This window comes from Eulemur rufifrons, chromosome 24 (assembly GCF_041146395.1).
Source record: "Eulemur rufifrons isolate Redbay chromosome 24, OSU_ERuf_1, whole genome shotgun sequence".
Classification (NCBI taxonomy): Eukaryota; Metazoa; Chordata; class Mammalia; order Primates; family Lemuridae; genus Eulemur; species Eulemur rufifrons.
The window spans coordinates 8449853-8469525 of NC_091006.1; the positions used below are offsets into that span (position 1 = coordinate 8449853).

Genomic DNA, 19673 nt, shown 5'->3' on the forward strand with positions numbered 1-19673 from the left:
CTTGGCTGCCCCCCAGAGAGAAACAGGAAGTCTCTTGGGGAGGTCCCCATCCCAGTTTAAGGACTGGTTTGGCCTCCCTCCAGGGCCTCACCCCAGAGCAAGGAGGGGGTGTGGCTACCGAATTATTTACGCATACTTAAGCCCGGAAAACGCAGGGGACTATCTTGAGGGACTGGTACAGAAAGCAGACCGAGGCCACCCTTCCTCCATGGCTAGACATATGGAGGGGCATTGCAGGGTTTGTGGCCCTAACTTGGGGATGATGGGGAGACCCAGGGGCAATGACAGAGAAGCACTGACACACAGGGTTCCTGAGAGAGGGAGAGGACAGGCGCTGAGGCACGGGGACAGTTAGGAGACACAGGGAATCAGAGAGACAGAGCTCCAGACAGAGAGGCACAGAGAGAGAGGGCCAAGACAGAAGCGAGGAAGAGAGAGACCAGGAAGAGGGGCCGCTGAAAACGGACACGGAGAGGCTGACTCCGAGGCCTTGAGGGAAAGCGACAGTGGGGGAAACGACAGAGACGGAGGCTCAGAGGGGAGGAGGCTGTGAGGGAGAAAATGAACGACAGGAGGGACAGCGGGGAGAAGCGGAGGCCAAGGCGGGAGAGACCCCGACGGAGACGGGGAGCCAGACAGAAGGACACAGACGGAAACACACCCAGAGGAGCGAAAGAGGAGAGGAAGACCGAGAGAACCACAGGGACAGGGACGGAATGCAGGGAGGCTGCCGCTCAGGCTGGGCGGACGGGGGCGCAGGACTCGCCCCGGCCCCGCGCGGCCGGGAGATAAGAACCCCGAGTCCGCGCAGCGGACGGACCGACGGCCCGGGAGGGAGCGGCCGGGCGGGGGCGGGGCGCGGCCGGAGCCGGAGCCGCGGGGCCGGGTGGGGCGCGGAAGGGAGGGCCCTGCGGGCTGCGAGAAGGGGAAGGAAGCGGAGGTGCCGGGCGGGCGCGGGGCGCGGGCAGGAAGCGAGGAGGGGCGGCGGGGCAGGGGCCTCCGGAAAAACGCCCCAACTTCCTGCCCCGCCAGAGCCAGGAAGCGGGAGCCGGGACTCAGGGCCCGGGATCGCCGAGCTCGACCTCGGGCGCCCCGCCGGTCACCTCCCCGCGCGGACACCAGGTACACTGGCCCCGGCCCCGCCCGGCCTCCTCCCCTTGGCCGCTGGGGGAAGTGGGGCGGAGGAGGGAGGGGCCTGGGCGCTGCCGGCCGTGGAGGGGCCTCCTGGGGCCCACGGAGCCGGCGGCCGCCCCTCCCGGGGTCTCAGTTTTCCCATCTGTCAAAGGGGGCAAAGAGGGGAGAACTAACATTTGCCGAGCGCCCAGCAGAGGGGTCCAGGCCTCCCAACTGCTCGGTGGAGGACAGGTGATCGTTCCCATTGTACGGGTGGGAAAGCCAAGGCCCAGGGAGCGGAACCGACTTGTCCCTGGGAACACACAGCGTGAGACCGTATGGAGTTGAGATTTGAACTATCTGACGCTTTCCGCTAAGAGCCATCCTCCAACCCCGCATGCTTTAGCGCCACCTAAAAACAAAAAGGATAATAATAACAACGCCTATGGGCCGCTGTGAAGCTGAAAGTTGCAGAGCACGTTTGAACGCGTTTTCGGAAAGCTCTTTTCTGAGTCATTAATTATACCCTGGGAGATGAGTGTAGGGGAGAGAGCTGGAGACCTTCCCCCATTGTACAGATGGGGAGACTGAGGCCTGAAAAGAAGTCATTACTTTTTGCAAGTTACACTGCTTGTCAGAGGGAAAGGTATGCCCAAATCCAAGATTTTTGCATTCCAGTTCCTGCGGAAGGGGTAGTGGGGGCGCGGAGGGAATTGATGTACGAGTATTGGAAATTCAGCTGGCCTCCGATTTGGGGAGGCACATAGGGCAGGGGAGCCCCAATCCGAGGTTCGGGTGCTTAGCGCCGGGCGGCTCGGGTCTCTAATTGAGCTCTGGCCAGGTGTTGGAACAACCCGCACTTCTGGGCCGGGGGCGGGGCCCGCAGAGTGACGGGGGCAGTCGAGATACGGAAACGCCGGCCCTCCAAGACAGGCCAGAGCAGCCCTATCTGGCCAGCGTGGCGCAGTGGAGAGCTAGAGCGGCTGGCGGGAGGAGTAGAGTCGCCGGGGCAGGAGCCGGGCAGGAGCCGGGCTAGAGCGGCTGGCAGGAGGAGTGGAGCTGAACGCCAAGGGGCACTCTGGGGCGGCTAGAGCGACTCGGCGGCGGGGGTGGGGGGAGCCTGGAGCCGGCGCGCGGAGGCTTTGGTTCCGGCGGCTGCAGTGGCTTCTCTTCCCACCTGGAGCAGGTGAGGGACACGGCCCCTGGCGGGCGTCAGACCCTAACTGCGCGTCCTCCCCGACATCCCCTGCTGTGCATATTGCCACGTTCCCTGCAGGATTTAGGGCCGTGTAGACCCGCCATGTCCATGTAAGATTTGGGACTCGTGTAGACGCGCCACGTTTCTTATAGATTACGAGATGTCACAGACCCTCCAGGCTCCTGCTAGCCGCCCTCCCATTGGAGACCCAACTTCTTATACACGTGGGGTCGTCACAGATAAATAAGAGCATCCCCCAGAGCTCCGGGCCCTATAGACCCTGGGTCTTGGGACCCACTGCACACCACTGCACCTCTTTTACTTCTCCAGAGGTCCCATGACCGGCTTCTTTCCCTGTAGAATCATGATCCCGTATGATCCCCAGATCCTTTAGATCCACCGCGTGTCACATAGAATCTGGTGCCTTACACATTCCAAGGGCTCCTTTAAGGTTCTCTAATGTTCCCAGTTATTGGAGGCCGTGGGTCATCCGCTCAGTATCTTATAGACCCTGACCCCTGCATGGAACCCAGGTGCCCATGTAGTCCCCTATGTGTGCCAGCTTACAACCCCCACCCCTGCGGACCTTCTGAACCTGCCCTAACCACCCCCGCCAGAGCCCCATTCACACAGTGCTCCCTCTGCTAGACCCCAGGCCTTATTAATTGCCTATAGATCCGTCTACCCTCTGACAGTTTCACTTGTAATTCCTCAGCCTTTGTGGGACCCCCTCACCCCATCATCTCCTAAACAGCCAACACTCCCCGTCCCCATCCTCTCTGAGCCCCAGTCTCTGTAGAGCAGCCGAGTCCAGCCTGCATTCCTGCCCAGGCCATAGTGACCACATACTCCTGACTTTTCCTGGCACTATAAGGAGACTTGATGTGTCTCAGAGCTCTGGGTCAGATTTTAATTTCCAAACGGTGGGGTGAGGGGTGTCCCCATTCCCTGAAGCAATGCAGTCTGTGTTAAATACATAAATTCAGGCAAGATTGCCTAGGTCTGAATCTTGGCTCTGTCCCTTATGAGCTGTACCTCAGTTTCCTTCTCTGTAACATGAGGATAAGAATAATCTTGGGATCACTGAGAGTATTAAATGAGTTAATACCTGAAAAGCAGTAACGCTGTGCCTGGCACATACTAAGTGCACCTTAAGCGTTAACTGTTATTTCATAATATTGTGCTGAGGAATAAGGAGATACTTGTCAAGTGCACAGGTTGGGGCCTGGCATCAAGCATTTGCTCAGATAATGTGCAACCCCCTCCTTTACCCTTTTGGAATCTCCTTGCCTCAGTTGAACCTTTCCAGCCCTGTGTGGGATGAGTATGGACCATCCAGGTCCATGGCCATGTTTTCCAGCTCAGAAATTGCAGCTGGTGGTGTGGTGAAGGTTCCCCATCTCTAATGGGAATAAGAACGGGTTGGGATGCTTGTGGTTGGGAGTGTTTATTGAGTTGATACATGAGAACACTTAGAGCAATGCCTAGCACCCTGTGCGTGCTATGTGAGTTTAGCTCTTGTAATAAATTACTACTATTGTTCTGCCTTGGTTTGCAAATTTATTAATGCAAATGTTTCACAATGCTCAAATCTTGAATTCTAAGCTTGGATGTTAGACAAATACACTTTATGGAAAAGAATACAAATGATGCCTGCTTGGGTGGACCCATAGGATCTGGCATTTGGACACTCCAGAAAGCATCAGTGTTTAATAATCACAGTCAAAATTATAGCGACCATTTACTGGGAAGCTAGGGAGGAGGCCCATGGAAGAGGGAGAAGGGTGGGTCTCAGGCAGCTATGGTTATAAATAGCTTCGGGCTGTGGGGAGTCCCCCCACGGTCCACCACACCCCTGTTTCCACAGCTCCTTCCCGCCTGACACGGGCTCCGTGGCATTAGTCAGACTAATTAAGGACACAGAAGATGTCAGTGGAAAGACTCAGGGAGAATTGAAGACTCGAGGAGAGGCAGCAAGAGATGGGGGAGAGAAGGGGATGGAGAGAGATGAGAGATAGCACATGAGACCAGGAGGAGGTGTGAGGATGGCGGCTGCAAAAGCCAGATGTGGGAAGACAGTGGGGCAGAGATTAGGGGGAGAGAAGCAGGGAGGGAGGCAGAGTCTGAGGGAAAAGTGAGCGGAATCTGGAGGAAGGGAAGGAGAAAAATGAGGAAACAGAGAGAAGAGAGGCAGAGACATGAGGCAGCTTTGAGCAGAGCCAGCCAGGGAGAGCCAGCTGGGGAAAGGAGGGAAGGCAAGACGGACGGAGGGTGGAGGGAGACAGACACACCTGGGCTTGGGCTGCCTGAGGACCCCTCCCTCGTTTGCTAGGACTGGAAGCCGGGAAAGATAGGAGGCCCCTGAGGGAAGGAAGAACTTCTGGGTTTGGGGACTCCTGGTCCCAGAGGGAGGAGGGCTCAGAGCTTTGTTTTCTTAAGGTGGAGAGAATCGGGGATTGGGGGTTTGTCATCGTGACTTCCTGTCACAGGAAGTGGGGCGGGTGGGTTCAGAGGCAGCATCCTGCCCCTGGCCTGTCACAGATCAGAGGAGAGCCCCCCACACCCCGGTTCTCTCCTTCACCTCCCCTTTAGCTTTCCCAAATCCGCTTGCCTCCGGGCCCTGCCCCATCAGGAGCCAGCCCCCAGCCCCAGGTCCCTCTGACCCAGGAGTACGGGCCCCCAGCCCCCTCCTCCATCAGGCACCCCAAATTGCAGGCTCTCAGACAGCCCTCCCAGGGACCCAGGATCCTTAGCCTCCAGCTCCCGCCCTCCAGGCTCCATCCGTGGGCTCCCCGCCCTGGCTGGCTGGACTCTGAAGGGCTCTTTGTCGCCACACAGAGGCCCCATTGAGCTGTGGAGGCCGAGATGGGGGGAGGCTGTTTACTCACCTTCACACCTGGGCCAGGAATCTGTGAGTAACCGCCCCTGCCTGCTCCTCCCACCCCTAACCGCGGCCCCTCCTCTTCCCGCAGCCCTGCGGAGCCCAGGGAGATGGAAGACGTCGCCCGAGGGGTGGTGAGTGGGGAGAGCCAGGGCCGAGAGCGCTGGGGCTATGGGTGGGGGGACCTGTGGACTCAAGCCCCCTTCCCTTCCACAGGCCCCAGGGCCCCCCCGGCCTGGCCTGGTGCCCGTCAGCATCATCGGGGCTGAGGACGAGGATTTTGAGAACGAGCTGGAGACGGTGAGCAGGAGATGGGGTGGAAAAGCTTCTGTCAGCGTCCCATCCCGTGTCCCCTCCCACCGCAGTCCAGTCCTCCATCCTCAGATGCCTCTTCCCACAGCCCATCTCTCTTTCTCTCTCCTTCCTGGCACCTCCTTCCTCATCTCACTGACCCCACCCTCAGGGCCCCCATTGCAGCATTGACTCCCACCCTTAACCCCAATTTTGATCCCTGCTCCCTTCTCCCCCACCTTAGCATGGGCCCTGTTCCTTCTCTCCTAAGTTCTGTCCTCATCAGCCACCAATACAACATTGAATCTCATCCATCCTCCCTGACCTCCTACCCTTGCTGTCACCCTTGTGGTATAGACGCCATCGCCACCCCCCACTTCCCAGCATCTTCCCAGCTTGGATCCATCGGGAAGTGCCAGGGACCGGGTAGGATCGAGCCCAAGGCCCCTCCTCTTCTCCCCATTGTACTCACACACCCCCATCCCTCCCCATCTCCACCCCCAGCACTCAGAGGAGCAAAACAGCCAGTTCCAGAGCCTGGAGCAGGTGAAGCGGCGCCCGGCCCACCTCATGGCCCTCCTGCAGCACGTGGCCCTGCAGTTCGAGCCGGGACCCCTGGTGAGGGCAGGGCTGGGGAGGCACAGGGAGGGGTGAGGCTGGGACGGGTCAGTGAGCCCGTGAAGATGAGCTGGGAGGGTCTGGGACCCAAATCCAGACTGCACAGCACCAGATCCAGAAATAGCACCATAGTTGAGAGCCTGAGGGCATGCCGTGGGATCTAGATAGGGCTGAAGGTGTCCCACATAAGTCTCAGCTCCTGGTGCAGGCCACGAGAGTTCACGTGGCAGGGTCATGCAGAGAGCACCAGAGACTCCAGCAGCCTGGCAGAAACCACATCCTCATCCCACCCCCATTCTGTGACGATGGCAGTGCCCCCCTTCAATGACAGTGCCCTCCCATGGACTCTAGGGGATCACACCCTTCTCTGCAAGGCCTTCTCGGGCGGTGCCACCAGTTAAGTCATTCAGGGTTGGTGCTTGGGAGAGAGCTGTCAGCCATCCCAGTCTAGGCGCCACAGCAGGCCCTGTTCCAGAAACAAGAAAAGTCCCACGAGCAGCCCACGAGGCAGACAGGACATAACTGTCGACCCAGAAACCTCCTGGATGAGGCAGGTGACACCTGGGAGGTGTGGATGCCCAGCTATGCTGTCCAGAAACACCTGCAGAGTCTAGAAAACCCGGCGGGTGATTTAGGAAGGTAGAACAATGGTCTGTAGACATTGGTCTCATCCCAAGAAGACCCCAGTGCGGCCCAGCACAGGACAGGAGTGGGAGACAGCCCAGAGCATTGTGCTATATGGAAATGCACAGCAGATCCCTCCAGAAAACTAGGAGACTTCCTGGGAGTGCAGCACCAAGGGCACATTATCCGTGAGGCAGGAGGCTGGTTATCCTGACACCAAAGCTTCAGAACCTGGTAGAAAATGGGGAAATTAACCAGGTGCGGTGGCTCACGCCTATAATCCTAGCGCTTTGGGAGACTGAAGCAGGAGGATCAGTTGAGGCTGGGAGTTCCCAACCAGCCTGAGCAACACAGTGAGATTCTGCCTCTACAAAAAATTAGCTGGGCATGGTGGCGCATGCCTGTACTCCCAGCTACTCAGGAGGCTGAGGTAGGAGGATCGCTTGAAACTAGGAGTTGGAGGTTGCAGTGAGCTAGGATGATGCCACTGCACTCCCACCTAGGCAACAGAGCAAGAAGCTGTCTCAAAAAAAAAAAGAGAGAGAGAAAATGGGTTATTGCCAGTATCTTCCCTGTCTGCATTCTCTCCCCTGGGGCATGGAGACTCCAGCCCTCTGGGCAAGGGGTCCCCCACTTGAGCCTTGCGGTTTCTAGAACAGGAGAACTCCAGATCCTGGACCTCAGCTCAGGGATCGTGCTGACTGCCATGATCTTTCACAGATGTGTAAACTGAGGCCTAGGGAGGGTCAGGGCTTGCCTGAGGTGACCCCGACAGCCTCCAGCATGTTGAGATTTATTCTCATGCTGTGCTGCTCCCTCACCTCCTCCTCAGCTGAGGGGAGCAGCCCAGAAACAGCTGTGGCCCCGGGCTGCTTCCTGCTGGGCTCGCTATTTTGGGGGCAGGAGAGCAAACGTAGATGTATTGTAACTGCTTAAAGTGGAGAGAGAGTCCCACCCCCACTGGAGTCCCACCCCTAGCACACTAAGACCGTGTCACTTACCAGCTGGGAGCCCCGAGGAGCCAGGACAGGTTGAAGTCCCCACTGCATCACCAGCATCCCCCAGCACAGGGCTGGCGCTTCGGCAGCCTCGGGAAATGCTTGACGAATGAATGAATGAGCCCCACTTGCACACCTGACTATTTGCCACACCCTCACTGTGCACTGGGCCCTGTCTGGATACGGATGAAGCAACCTACCCGACACACAAACCCTCTGGATGCTCCCAGCATTTCTAGGGAGTGGGGTGGAGTGGACACAGGCTGCTTGAGCTCTGTTTTCTCATGAGTGAAATGGAGACAAGGATAGTCCCTGTGGTTGAACAGGTTCATGCAGGTAACGGGTTTAGAACAGCGTCTTTCTCATCAGCTCTCAGTATAGCTGGTAGTGATAGTTACTGTCATCATAAGGAGCAGAATCGCGAAGAACCATATCACAGGATAGAAAAATCAGAAAATGCTCAAGGTGGCCCCGGGGAGGCCGCAGGGGAGGTGAGGGTGGGGGCTGGCATGGAGATCAGGGAGTGCTTCCCGGAGGAGGTGACATTTGAGTCCCACAGCCCTGGGGTGCCCAGGAGGCTGGGAAGCTCTTTAGGCTTTTCAAAGGGAGAGTGTGGCTTGGGAGGGGAGGGAGGCGGGAGAGTCACGCTGGTGTCTCCCCCAGCTCTGCTGCCTGCACGCGGACATGCTGGGCTCCCTGGGCCCCAAGGAGATCAAGAAGGCCTTCGTTGACTTCTACCACAGCTTCCTGGACAAGACCGCAGTGAGAGACCTTTGCGTGGCCCCAGTCCCCCACGCCCTGCCCAGCCCTTTTGGAGCCAGTGTGCAACCCCAGCCTCCGCCCAGCCAAGGGCCGCGTGAAGGGCGGCCAGGGTGATTGCCAGCTGGGCCTTCCGCACTGGGCCTCCTGGGCTGCACCCCACCTCTCCCAGCCCTCCCCTCACTGCAGTCTCTCTCCTGGGCAGATTCTGCGAGTGCCTGTCCCTCCCCACGTGGCCTTTGAGCTTGGTAAGAAGGGGAAGAGGGGCCTAGGGTGAGGGAGAGGTCTCTATAGGGGCCCCTGGGAGGGAGGCCACACTCCAGTGCTCTAGGTAGAGTAGCCCAGACTCATTCATTCCTTCTTGGTGGGGGCAGCCCAAGCAAGCATGGCCTTTGGAGTCCAAGGACAGGCAGGAACCTTGGTCCAAGTGACTAGGGAGCCAGTCCTCAGCCCGAGTGTGTCCCTGCAGACCGCACCCGGCCAGACCTCATCTCCGAGGATGTGCAGCGGCGGTTTGTGCAGGAGGTGGTGCAGAGCCAGCAGGCAGCCGTGGGCCGGCAGCTGGACGACTTCCGCTCCAAGCGGCTCATGGGCATGACGCCCTGGGAGCAGGAGCTGGCCCAGCTGGAGGCCTGGGTTGGGCGGGACCGAGCCAGCTACGAGGCCCGGGAGCGGCACGTGGCCGAGCGGCTGCTGACCCACCTGGAGGAGATGCAGTGAGTGGGCCGGCCCTGGGGCACCCCCGCTGTCTCTGACATGTGGCTTCCCCGTGTGTAGGCTCCCTCTTCAGCCTCAGTGTCCACTTCTCAGCATCTGGGGCGGGTTCTTCACTTAGCCCTGGCATTCCAACTCATCCTTGCAGTTTCCAGGTCTTCCCAGCTTTGGGGTCCCCTTGCAGCTTCCGGGTCTTGTCCGTGGTGTGGCACTTAGTCCCAGCCTCCCAGACCAGAGGTCCTCTTCCCACTGGTCCTGGTCACTTTGGCAGTTCCCCCCTCCCCTGCCCACCCCCACCTCTCCTCTCCCTGCCCATCCCAGGGGAAGGCAACCTGGAGACCGGGTGGATAAGGACCTCAGGCTTAGCGAGTTTGTCACCAATATCTTTCTTCTCTCTACAGACCTACCATCTCTACCGATGAAGAAAAGAGGTGATAGAGCAGGGAGGACGGCGGGGAGAGGCGTGTGGGCTCCTGGGTCTGAGGGAGGAGGCGCTGGGGCCTGGACCCCCGGGTCTGAGCGGGAAGGGGCTGGGGCCCAGACTCCTGGGACCTGGGCATTGAGCAACATGCCTGGCCCCTGTCCTCTTAAACCCTCTTTCCTCAGACACTCACAGGAAATAGTTGTGGGGCTGGGAAGGGAAGGCGGGGTCTCTGCCTCTAAGGGTAGCAGTGTGTTAGAGTCTGTGTGTCTGTTGGGCCCTCACCGTCCCTCCCCACAGTGCCGCTGTGGTCAACGCCATCGGCCTATACATGCGCCACCTTGGGGTACGGACCAAGAGTGGGGACAAGAAGTCGGGGAGGAACTTCTTCCGGAAAAAGGTGCTTCCCTCGGTGCCCAAACCTGGCCCTTTCCTCTGCAGAAACCGCCCCTCCCCCCCCCCCAGGACAGCAGGTGTCATGGCTCTGGACACCTCGGGTCAAGTTTGGCTCTGCTGGTGTTTCAGGGATGCTCAGCCCCCTCTCACCTCTCATCCTCCTGCAGGTGATGGGGAACCGGCGCTCAGACGAGCCTCCCAAGACCAAAAAAGGACTGAGCAGCATCCTGGATGCCGCCCGCTGGAACCGGGGAGAGCCCCAGGGTAAGGTGGCCCTGGCCTCTGCCCTGCCCTGTCGTACCCAGGCTGCACCCGCCTCACTGACCCTACCTCTTGTTTCAGCTCCAGATTTTCGACACCTCAAAGGCGAGGTTGATGGTAAAGGACTTGTAGCCAGAGCTTCCATCCTGGGGGCCTGAGGGAGGAGGAGGGGCTGGGGGCCCAGACCCCTGGGTCCGAGGGAGAAGGAGGGGTATGCTGGTGATGGGGAGGAGGGGGTTGGTGCACAGCATCTTGGGTCTCCCTGGTGGCTGTGGGTTAGAGTCACTGTTCTCTCATTTCCTCCTTTCTCGCTTGCTGTCTCCCCAGGTGAGAAGCCAGCACTTACGGAGCGGAAGGGAGGCCTGGGCATGCCCTCTCGGGACCGGAATCTGGGGGCTCCTGGGCAGGACACCTCTGGAATCTCTCTGCACCCTCTGTCCGGGGACAACCCAGACCGGGAACCAGGTGACAGTATCTGGGTCCGGGCTTTGTGAGGTCCTTAGGACCACAGGGCAGGAGTGGGGCCAGCCTCCCGGTGGTGCCCCCTGGAACAGAACCCTTTCCCTGCAAGGTGTCCCCTTCGGCCGGGTGCAATGGCTCACACCTGTAATCCTAGCACTCTGGGAGGCCAAGGCGGGAGGATCACTTGAGCTCAGGAGTTTGAGGTTGCCGTGAGCTAGGCTGACACCACGGCACTCTAGCCCAGGCAACAGAGTGAGACTCCCGGCTCCTGGTCACTAGTGCTACTAGTAACCTCACCCTTCCTTTGGGGTGCCCTTTCCACCCTGGTCCTGCCTGGCCCCGCCCTCTCCTGGTGCCCTGTCTCCACCTCAACCCCCTCGGCCTCAGGTCCCAGAACCCTCTCTGAGCACAAGGCCAGTCACCCTCCTAGCTGCCTTTCCGTGTCCCCTTAGACAGTGAGCCCGCCGGCCCCTTGGCGCTCAGACAGCGGCTTGGCCAGGCCTGGGTGCAATCCCGCTGCTTCCTTGTGTTGTATCTGAGCCTCAATTTCCTCATCTCTAAATGGGGTAGATCTACTTTTTCCCCCAAGGCCCAGCTGGGGGCCGGGGAGGTGACTGGATGTGGAGGCATCGCAGCGTCTGGCCCGGCCTCAGTCTCCGGGAAGCTGCAGTCTGGTTGGGTGGGCATGCATGGGGGCGGGGGGGGGCACCCCAGTGCTGTGGCATCTTCACCCACCTGGCCCACAGCCGCCCACAGCCGTGTGCTTGGAGGTCTTAACATCTGTCTGTCCCCCAAAGACTTACAGAGCAGCCCCTAGGTGTCTGCCAGGGACAGGGTAGCTACGGACCCCCATTCCAAGGTGGAGGAAACTTAAGCCCCCAGAGTGTGGGTCTCGTCACCATCAGGGCCCCCCAGCCAGCCTCACTCTCTCCTTCCACCCCACAGGTGCTGACAGCCCCCTGGAGCTGGGGGACCCACCCCTACAGGGCCCGACCAGCCTGGAGCCTCCAGCGCCCCCAGAGAGCACTGAGGAGGGGGCCGAGACAGAGAGGTACCCAGGCCAGGGCGGAGGAGGAGGCGTAGGGCCAGGCGGTGGGGGGTCTGCTCCGCTCTCCTCCTGCTCTTCCTGGTCTTCCCGCTCCTGCTGTCCCTCCTTTTCCTTCTTGCCCCTTTCTTTTCTCGTCTCTCTCCTTCCTCCCTTTTTTCTCCCTCCCTCCTTCCCTCCCTCTCCCTCTCCCATCCTTTTTCCTTTCCCTCCCTCCCCCTCTCCTGCTGGGTTTTCTCCCCTCTGCTTCCTCCCCACCCTCCACTTCTCCAGCCTTTCACTCTTCCCCCCTTTCCCTTTCTCTTCCCAGCCCAGCACGCAGCCTTGCTCCTGCCTCCCAGCCCCAGCGCCCTCCCTCAGCCCCCCACCCTCTGTGCTCTGTGCCTGGGGGCCCTGTCCCCCTCACAGTTGGGGGGGCAGGCTCTGCCCCCTGCCCGTCCTCGTGCTGCTGCTTTGGGGACCCTGTGGCGGGTGTGGGGAGGTGGGTTGGGTTCCATCTGGGTCTACCTCTGACCCTGTGCCCCTCTCTCCCCAGAAGGTGGAAGAGGTGGGTGCCTGGGCCCTGGGCGGGGGGAGGGCTAGCCCCTCCCCCATTTCTCCAGCCCCTTCCCATTCCCCATGGCCACCCCCTCCCCTTCACCTCCCGTGAGGGCTGGGTGGGGACGTCACCCTCCCAGGTGAAGAGCTAAGTATGGCAATCCTCCCTCTGTCCCCAGCCCCCTGCTGCAGGGAAGGGAGGGGGTTGGTCCTGTGCTCCACACCGGGTTCCCTTCCCCTTCCCCACCAAGCTTCACGTGTCCCTCCTGACCACCCCTCAGCACCCCTAAAATCACACTACTCTTCTGACTCCCCTCTCTTCTGTTGCACGTTCCATCCCTGTCCTGGTCTCTCCCTGTCTCTGTCTCTGTCTTTGTCTCGCTCGTCCCTGTACTGGTCTCTCCCTGTCTCCCTGTCCTGGTCTCTCCCCGTCTCTGTCCCTGTCCTGGTCTCTCCCTGTCTCTGTCTCTGTCCTGGTCCTGGTCTCTCCTCATCTCTGTCCTTGTCTTGGTCTCTCCTTGTCTCTGTTCCGGCCTCTGCCTGCCTCTGTCCTTGGCCTCGGGGTCCAGGCTATCAGGGCGTCTGGGGCGCTCAGAGAGCCTGCGGGTGAGTGACCGCCGCCGGCCTTCCCGGGGCAGCCTCGGGGCTAAGGGCCGGGGTGGGGGCCGCTCCAGGAGCGACGTGGACATGGACCCCAGCTCCGCCACAGCTGTGCTTGGCCCTGCCCGACGAGCCACGTACGTCACTCCCCCCTCCACCACCATGCACTGAGGAAGCCTGGCGAGTCGGGGAGGGGGGTTGTTGCCAGAGGCGCAGAGAAATGGGCATCGGACGTGGAGGTCACTGAGAACCAACTGCAGTCACAGGCCTCGTGACCTCGGAGTAGGAGGGGGTGGAATGCTTCTTCTAGAGATTTGGGGACTGGTCTGCAGCACAGGCCATCCTGGGGGCATCAAGTGCTGAGGCCATGGAGAGGGGATGGGCACTAAGGAATCGAAGGCTCCCCAGGGTGGGGCCCCAACAAGGCCTCTGTCCACAGCCCTGAGCCCGGAGACGAGGCGGAGCCGGGACGTTCAGGACTAGAGCTGGAACCAGAAGAGCCTCCAGGCTGGCGGGAGCTCGTCCCCCCGGACACCCTGCACAGCCTGCCCAAGAGCCAGGTGAAGCGGCAGGAGGTCATCAGCGGTGAGTGCCACCCCTGCCCACCCCACTGTTGCCAAGGACACAGCCCAGCTCCAGCAGACGCTGACGCAGACAGATGTTCATCTTGGTGTTATTTATCGTGGGGAGGACTTGAAGGCAGTTCCAACCTGCTCCAAGTTCAAATTGTTCCAACAGAGAACAATTTGTTACGTAAATCATAGAACAGCCACTCGACGGGACACGAACGCAGCTGTCAGAGTGACATTTCCAAGAACTCTTAAGTAGTTCAGGACAATGCTGGTGTGAAGAGCCAGAAACAGTGTATAAAGTTGTATTTCTGGTATAACCCTCTGTGACATGGACACAGATAGTTGATACCTGCAGAGATTGTCACAAAGACGACATGATTTGAGTGCAGTGTTGGGCACAGAGGAGCCATTAATGGGATTGTTGTTACCCGCGTGATCTTAGTTAATGAGGGAAAAGAAATTTTTCCTTCCAGGTAGAGAGATGATAGGTGTATCATTTTTGTTTTGTTTTGGTTTTTTTTTTTTTCTGTGCTTTCTAATTGTGTATGAGGGCAGAACAGTGGCAAAAGTAGAGAACTTTTGGAAGCTTGTTTGAATGTTTATTTATAGGTTGCTTAGTAGGAAATAACCCATTTATTCCAAATTTTTAGGGCAGTAGGTGACTACTTTTTTGGGTCACAGATCCCTCTATGGATAGGATAAAAACATGATCGGTGCTATCCCATAGAACTTTCTGGAATGATGGAAATGTGCTTTATCTGCATGGTAACCACCAGCCACAGCACTTGAAATTCAGTGAATACAACTGAGGACTGAATTATAAATTTCATTTTGTTTTAATTACTCAAAACGTAAAGAGCTGTACGTGGCTGGTGGCTACCACATTGGACAGCATAGCAATTTTTCTCCCTCGAAAAAATATGCATGACACGCCAAATTGCGAGTTTAGTCTCAGGGGACTTCTGGGCCCCTGGAACTCACGCACGCACCCTCTCTGGATCTGAGGCTGCCAGCCTGTGCGTAGAGGGAATTGTTGCATCAGAAACGAAGGCTGAGAAAAGGGCTGGACAGTTAGATATTGAACACAGCTGCAAACTTGCTGGCAGGGCGGCCACCTACCCACTCATCCTGGTTTGCACAGGACTTTCCCAGTTTTGTCACTGAAAGTCCCATGATAGGCAGACTGGGACCATTGGTCCCCCCGCTGGCTGGCTGCCACAGCAAAAAGAGAAAGGCAGTGGGTTGAGGAACCCTCAATGGCTGCTTAAGGGGTCAAATGACTCCACCTAGAGAGAGCTCCCCTTACCCCACCAGTGTCCAGGAAGCGTCCCTCACCCGCTCAGGCTCTGTCCCCTCCTCCGAATTCCCCCAACCTGCCCCTGAGGCCGGCCCCATAGTCTGCACGCTCCCCAATATCCTTCCTGCCTTGGTGGCCCCACAGAGCTGCTGGTGACAGAGGCGGCCCACGTGCGCATGCTGCGGGTACTACATGACCTCTTCTACCAGCCCATGGTGGAAGGGGGCTTCTTCCTCCTGGGGGAGCTGCAGAACATCTTCCCCAGCCTGGACGAGCTCATCGAGGTGCATTGTGAGTGCAGGGCTGAGGCCCCTCTGCGCGCCCCACCGCTGTCTCCCGCCTTCGAGGCCTCTGCGGTAGACCCGCAGCCAGCACGCTCTCCCTGAGCTGAGCGCCTGCCTCTTCCAGGACTGGGGACAACCACCCCAAACCCCAGAGCTGACACTCGGCGGGGAGGGGCAGACATGCCATCTAAGCACACTGGGGCAGGGGACAGGCTCACCAGCCCCAGGGATCAGACACAGACACACCTGCAGCCCGACCCCCACCACACCCAACCGGGTACTACATGCCACCTTCCAGGCCGTAATGAAGCACCCCCTTTCCTCACTGCCCCCCACAGCCTTGTTCCTTGATTGCCTGATGAAGCGGAGACAGGAGAGTGGCTACCTCATTGAAGAGATCGGGGACGTGCTGCTGGCCCGGGTGAGGGTGCCCAGCCCGCCCCCTCCTCCCAGCCAGGGGCCAGGTCCTGAGCCCTCTCCACTCGAGTCCAAGGGCCTGGACCCCAAGCCTGTCCTGCTACTGTAGGCTTCCATCCCCGTGCGAGGCCCTGTTCTTGCCCAGCCCACCTGAGACACCTCCCTGGCCTGAATCTCTCTGTAGTTTGATGGTGCTGAGGGCTCCTGGTTCCAGAAAATCTCCTCTCGCTTCTGCAGCCGCCAGTCGTTTGCCTTAGAGCAGCTCAAAGCCAAGCAGCGCAAGGAGCCTCGATTCTGTGCCTTTGTGCAGGTGAGGTGGCCGTCTGGGCTCCGGGGTCCCAGGGGAGGAGGGGGCTGGGGACCTAGACTCCTAGGAGAGAGCTGGTGGCCCTGCCCCGGGGTGAGCCCGAGGCCTGGGCCATCTCAGCACCGTTTTCCCCTCAGGAGGCCGAGAGCCGTCCGCGGTGTCGCCGCCTGCAGCTGAAGGACATGATCCCCACAGAGATGCAGCGCCTGACCAAGTACCCACTGCTCCTGCAGAGCATCGGGCAGAACACAGGTACCACCCGCCCAGCCCCTGCGGCCTCGGCTCTCCTTCCGCTGTGCTTGGGTGTGGCACCGGGAGCCTGCAGGGGTGGGGCTCACCGGAGCGGTCTCTCCCCTGCCGCAGAAGAGCCCGCGGAGCGAGAGAAAGTGGAGCTAGCAGCCGAGTGCTGCCGGGAAATCCTGCACCACGTCAACCAAGCCGTGCGTGACATGGAGGACCTGCTGGTGAGCCTGGGCCTGGCGGAGTGTGTGCAGGGGGCAGGCCCCGCCTCCACTTGGCCCTCAGCAGCTCCCTCTCGGGGTCACTGGAGGTCAGGCCTGGCCCTCGGCTTGTCCCCCTTAGAAATTGGTCTTGGCTCTCAGCTTATCTCACGGGGTCACTGTGGGTCAGTCCCAGCACTGGGCTTGTCCCTGTAACACGGGGGTCTGTGCTCTAGCGGCTCAGGGATTATCAGCGGCGCCTGGATTTGTCCCACCTGCGGCAGAGCAGCGACCCCATGCTGAGCGAGTTCAAGGTGGGCCCTGCCTGCCCTTCCCTCCCTCCCCTCGGCCCACCCTGGCCCTGCTGCTCAGGGGGTCTCTGAAACAGCCCCCAGCCCTCCCTGCCTATCCTGTGCCCCACCTCGTGCCCAGCGTGACTCGACTATGATCCCCACTCCATGGTCACCCTGCCCTCCCCTCCCCTCCTGTCACCTGTGTGGCCCGTTGCTGCCTCCTGCCCCCAGAACCTGGACATCACCAAGAAGAAGTTGGTCTATGAGGGCCCGCTGACGTGGCGAGTGACGAAGGACAAGGCTGTGGGTGAGTGCCAGGGTGGCAGCGGGCGGGGGGCCGGGCCGCGTGGGGGGCGCCGCGTGAGCTCATGCCTCGGCCTGCCCCACAGAGGTCCACGTGCTGCTGCTGGACGACCTGCTGCTGCTGCTCCAGCGCCAGGACGAGCGGCTGCTGCTCAAGTCACACAGCCGGACGCTGACACCCACCCCGGACGGCAAGACCATGCTGCGGCCCGTGCTGCGGCTCACCTCCGCCATGACCCGCGAGGTGGCCACCGGTGAGCACAGCGGTGGTTTGGGCTTGTTCCAGCAGAGCTGCCTGGTGGGGCGGGGAGGGGAGTGCGCGTTCTGAGGTGGGGGAGGCCACTGCAGAGGTTGAGAAGGGGGCAGCCTGGTGGCCGAGTGGGGGTGGGCAGGGCCAGGCTGAGTGGGTTTATTGAGTGGGGCGGGAACCTGCCCCAGGCGTTTGCACAGAGGCCCAGTGAGGAGGGCTTTGCAAACCCGCTGCAGCCGAGAAGTTGCACCAGGGCCACGGACGCCAGGAGTGGCTGTGTGGTGGGGGTGGCTGGGGACTTGGGGCCCTGGATAGTTATTAGCAGGTCAGTGAGGGGTGAACTGAGTCATGGGACCCCTGAGGGTGCCACCTTTGGGGCGGCTTCCCCAGCCTCCAGCCTGTGCTCAAGGAGGGTCCCTGCTCTGAGCCCCAACCCTTCTTCCCCCTGCAGACCACAAAGCCTTCTATGTCATTTTTACGTGGGACCAGGAGGCCCAGATATACGAGCTGGTGGCACAGACTGTGTCGGAGAGGAAGAAGTAAGGGCGGTCTGGGTTCTGAGCGTGGGTGGGAAGGCCCAGGCCTTCGGGCTCCCAGAGACGGTGCGGGGTGGGAGGCCCTGGCGCAGGGCCTGGCGGCTCTGACTGCCCAGGGCCTTGGCCTGTCTCCCTAGCTGGTGTGCCCTCATCACTGAGACCGCTGGATCTCTGAAGGTCCCTGCCCCTGCCTCCCGCCCCAAGCCCCACCCCAGCCCCAGCAGGTGAGGGGGGCCAGGGAGGGAGCTGGATTTCCCGGGTGTTGGAAGGCAGGCCCGGCTGCCCTGTGCATCCCAGAACCTGAGCCCCAGTTCCAGCTGGCTCGTGTGCATGTGTGTGCGTGTGCATGTGAGTGTGTCAGCCGCCCCCATGGCCCTGTCTGTCTCCTATCTCCAGACCTTTCTGTCTTCCATTGTCTGGGCCTCTCTCTCCCTGTCTCCCGGCCTCGACCCCTGTCTCTGTCTCCAGACCTCCCCATCTCCCCACCTCCAGCTGTCTGTCTCCCTGTCCCTGCCGCCCCCTGGGACCAGGGGTGTGGGGTCACCCAGCACTTCCTCCCCCCAGCATCCGAGAACCCCTCCTTAGCAGCTCTGAGAACGGCAACGGTGGCCGAGAGATGCCTCCAGCTGACGGTGAGGCTGGGGGCAATGGGGGAGGGGCCGGATGGGGGTGTCCTGGGCGACAAGAGGTGTCCATAGGAAGCCCAACAGAACCTGAGCACCCTCCCTGTTCCCCTACCCAGCCCGGACTGAGAGAATTCTCAGCGACCTCCTGCCCTTCTGCAGACCAGGCCCCGAGGGCCAGCTTGCTGCCACGGCCCTTCGGAAAGGTAGCCCAGCCCTGCCTGCTCCAGGCGGCCCCCAGCCCAAACCACCTCTGTTCCCCCCTTCAAATTCCTGCACCCCTGACTCCACCCTCTGTCCCTGCCAGTGCTGTCCCTGAAGCAGCTCCTGTTTCCTGCTGGGGAAGACAGCAGGGCGGGGCCTCCCCGAGATGGGAATGGGGTCCCAGGGGGTGGCCCCCTGAGCCCAGCGCAGACCCAGGAGATCCAGGAGAACCTGCTCAGCCTGGAGGAGACCATAAAGCAGCTGGAGGTGGGACGCAGCTTGGGGGACCCTGAACGGGCTGGGGAAGGAAGGGGGCCCCCCTCACGAGTGACCCCCCCCCCAGGAGCTGGAGGAGGAATTCTGCCGCCTGCGACCCCTCCTGTCTCAGCTCGGGGGGAATTCTGTCCCCCATCCTGGCTGTACCTGAGGTCCCTATCCAGGCAGGTGAGTGGGGGACCTGGGGGTGGATGCTACCCTGAGAGGAGGGACCACAGTGGGCGCCTCAGGTGCTCTGGTGCCCCTACAGCCCCAGCCCACCAGTCTCTCCCCCTGCCTTTGTCTTTTCTAAATCTTCCCATTCCACCTCCTGTTTCCTGTCTCTGCGTCTCTGCCCACCTCCCTCTCTCCCCTCTCCCTGTCTCCCTCTCTCCTCTCCCTGCCTCCTGTCTTCTCCGTGCCCCAGGCCTTTCACAAGGAGAGGAGGGGGAGAGGACGTGTGGGGGCCGCCCCCACCCACACGGCTGCCGCAGCATCTCACACCCCAAGGCCTGAGGAGAGGGAGCCGCTGCCGGGCCACACCTGGGAGGGGCCCAGCTGGGGTCACCGTGTCCCCATTGGCCTCGGCCTTCTCCCTCCTGCCTCTGCTTGGGAGACTCAGGGCTTCATTCCAGGGTGGGCACCACAGCGACCCCCAGATCCTGGGCTATCAGTATTGCCTGTGGGGGCCACCCCTCCATCCCCCACCCCGAAGTGCCTTTGCTCTGTTTTTATACCCTGAATTGGAGGTTTATTTTTTAATATATATTATCTAAGGAGAGGTCTGTGTTTGTGAGGGTGGGGTGGGGCCCGGTGTGGTGTCTGGAACCCTCCGTGACTGGCGGCGACATCCCAGGTCTGTCTGCCAGGTTGCCTCTGTGCCTCTCGCCTTCCTCTGGTGGTTCATTCACTCGCCTTCCTCTGGTGGTTCATTCACTCGTTCCTTAAACAATTCTCCCCCAGTGCCCCCACAC

General features: G+C 60.4%; 1 protein-coding gene across 9 annotated transcripts in view; it reads left to right on the forward strand.

Annotated features, from left to right (window-relative positions):
• The first annotated feature begins 1015 nt into the window (after positions 1 to 1015).
• ARHGEF1 (Rho guanine nucleotide exchange factor 1) overlaps positions 1016 to 19673 on the forward strand; it is a 33309-nt gene continuing 14651 nt past the window's right edge. The window contains exons 1-30 of one of the 9 annotated variants that reach the window (XM_069458171.1): positions 1016 to 1122; positions 5284 to 5326; positions 5409 to 5492; positions 5988 to 6101; positions 8387 to 8485; positions 8688 to 8730; positions 8952 to 9198; positions 9598 to 9627; positions 9918 to 10017; positions 10181 to 10277; positions 10356 to 10391; positions 10602 to 10739; positions 11682 to 11787; positions 12888 to 13055; positions 13358 to 13503; positions 14932 to 15078; positions 15410 to 15492; positions 15673 to 15798; positions 15933 to 16047; positions 16159 to 16259; positions 16472 to 16549; positions 16760 to 16835; positions 16918 to 17085; positions 17533 to 17620; positions 17755 to 17841; positions 18182 to 18249; positions 18360 to 18446; positions 18548 to 18711; positions 18788 to 18888; positions 19127 to 19480. In XM_069458171.1, coding sequence (XP_069314272.1) covers positions 5303 to 5326; positions 5409 to 5492; positions 5988 to 6101; positions 8387 to 8485; positions 8688 to 8730; positions 8952 to 9198; positions 9598 to 9627; positions 9918 to 10017; positions 10181 to 10277; positions 10356 to 10391; positions 10602 to 10739; positions 11682 to 11787; positions 12888 to 13055; positions 13358 to 13503; positions 14932 to 15078; positions 15410 to 15492; positions 15673 to 15798; positions 15933 to 16047; positions 16159 to 16259; positions 16472 to 16549; positions 16760 to 16835; positions 16918 to 17085; positions 17533 to 17620; positions 17755 to 17841; positions 18182 to 18249; positions 18360 to 18446; positions 18548 to 18711; positions 18788 to 18871 — 2904 coding nt within the window. In that variant the 5' untranslated portion in view covers positions 1016 to 1122; positions 5284 to 5302 and the 3' untranslated portion in view covers positions 18872 to 18888; positions 19127 to 19480. Of the gene's footprint in view, positions 2300 to 5283; positions 5327 to 5408; positions 5493 to 5987; positions 6102 to 8386; positions 8486 to 8687; positions 8731 to 8951; positions 9199 to 9597; positions 9628 to 9917; positions 10018 to 10180; positions 10278 to 10355; positions 10392 to 10601; positions 10740 to 11681; positions 11788 to 12887; positions 13056 to 13357; positions 13504 to 14931; positions 15079 to 15409; positions 15493 to 15672; positions 15799 to 15932; positions 16048 to 16158; positions 16260 to 16471; positions 16550 to 16759; positions 16836 to 16917; positions 17086 to 17532; positions 17621 to 17754; positions 17842 to 18181; positions 18250 to 18359; positions 18447 to 18547; positions 18712 to 18787; positions 18889 to 19126; positions 19481 to 19673 lie in introns of those variants that run through there. The other 8 variants (XM_069458172.1, XM_069458175.1, XM_069458179.1 and 5 more) reach the window with 8 other exon arrangements.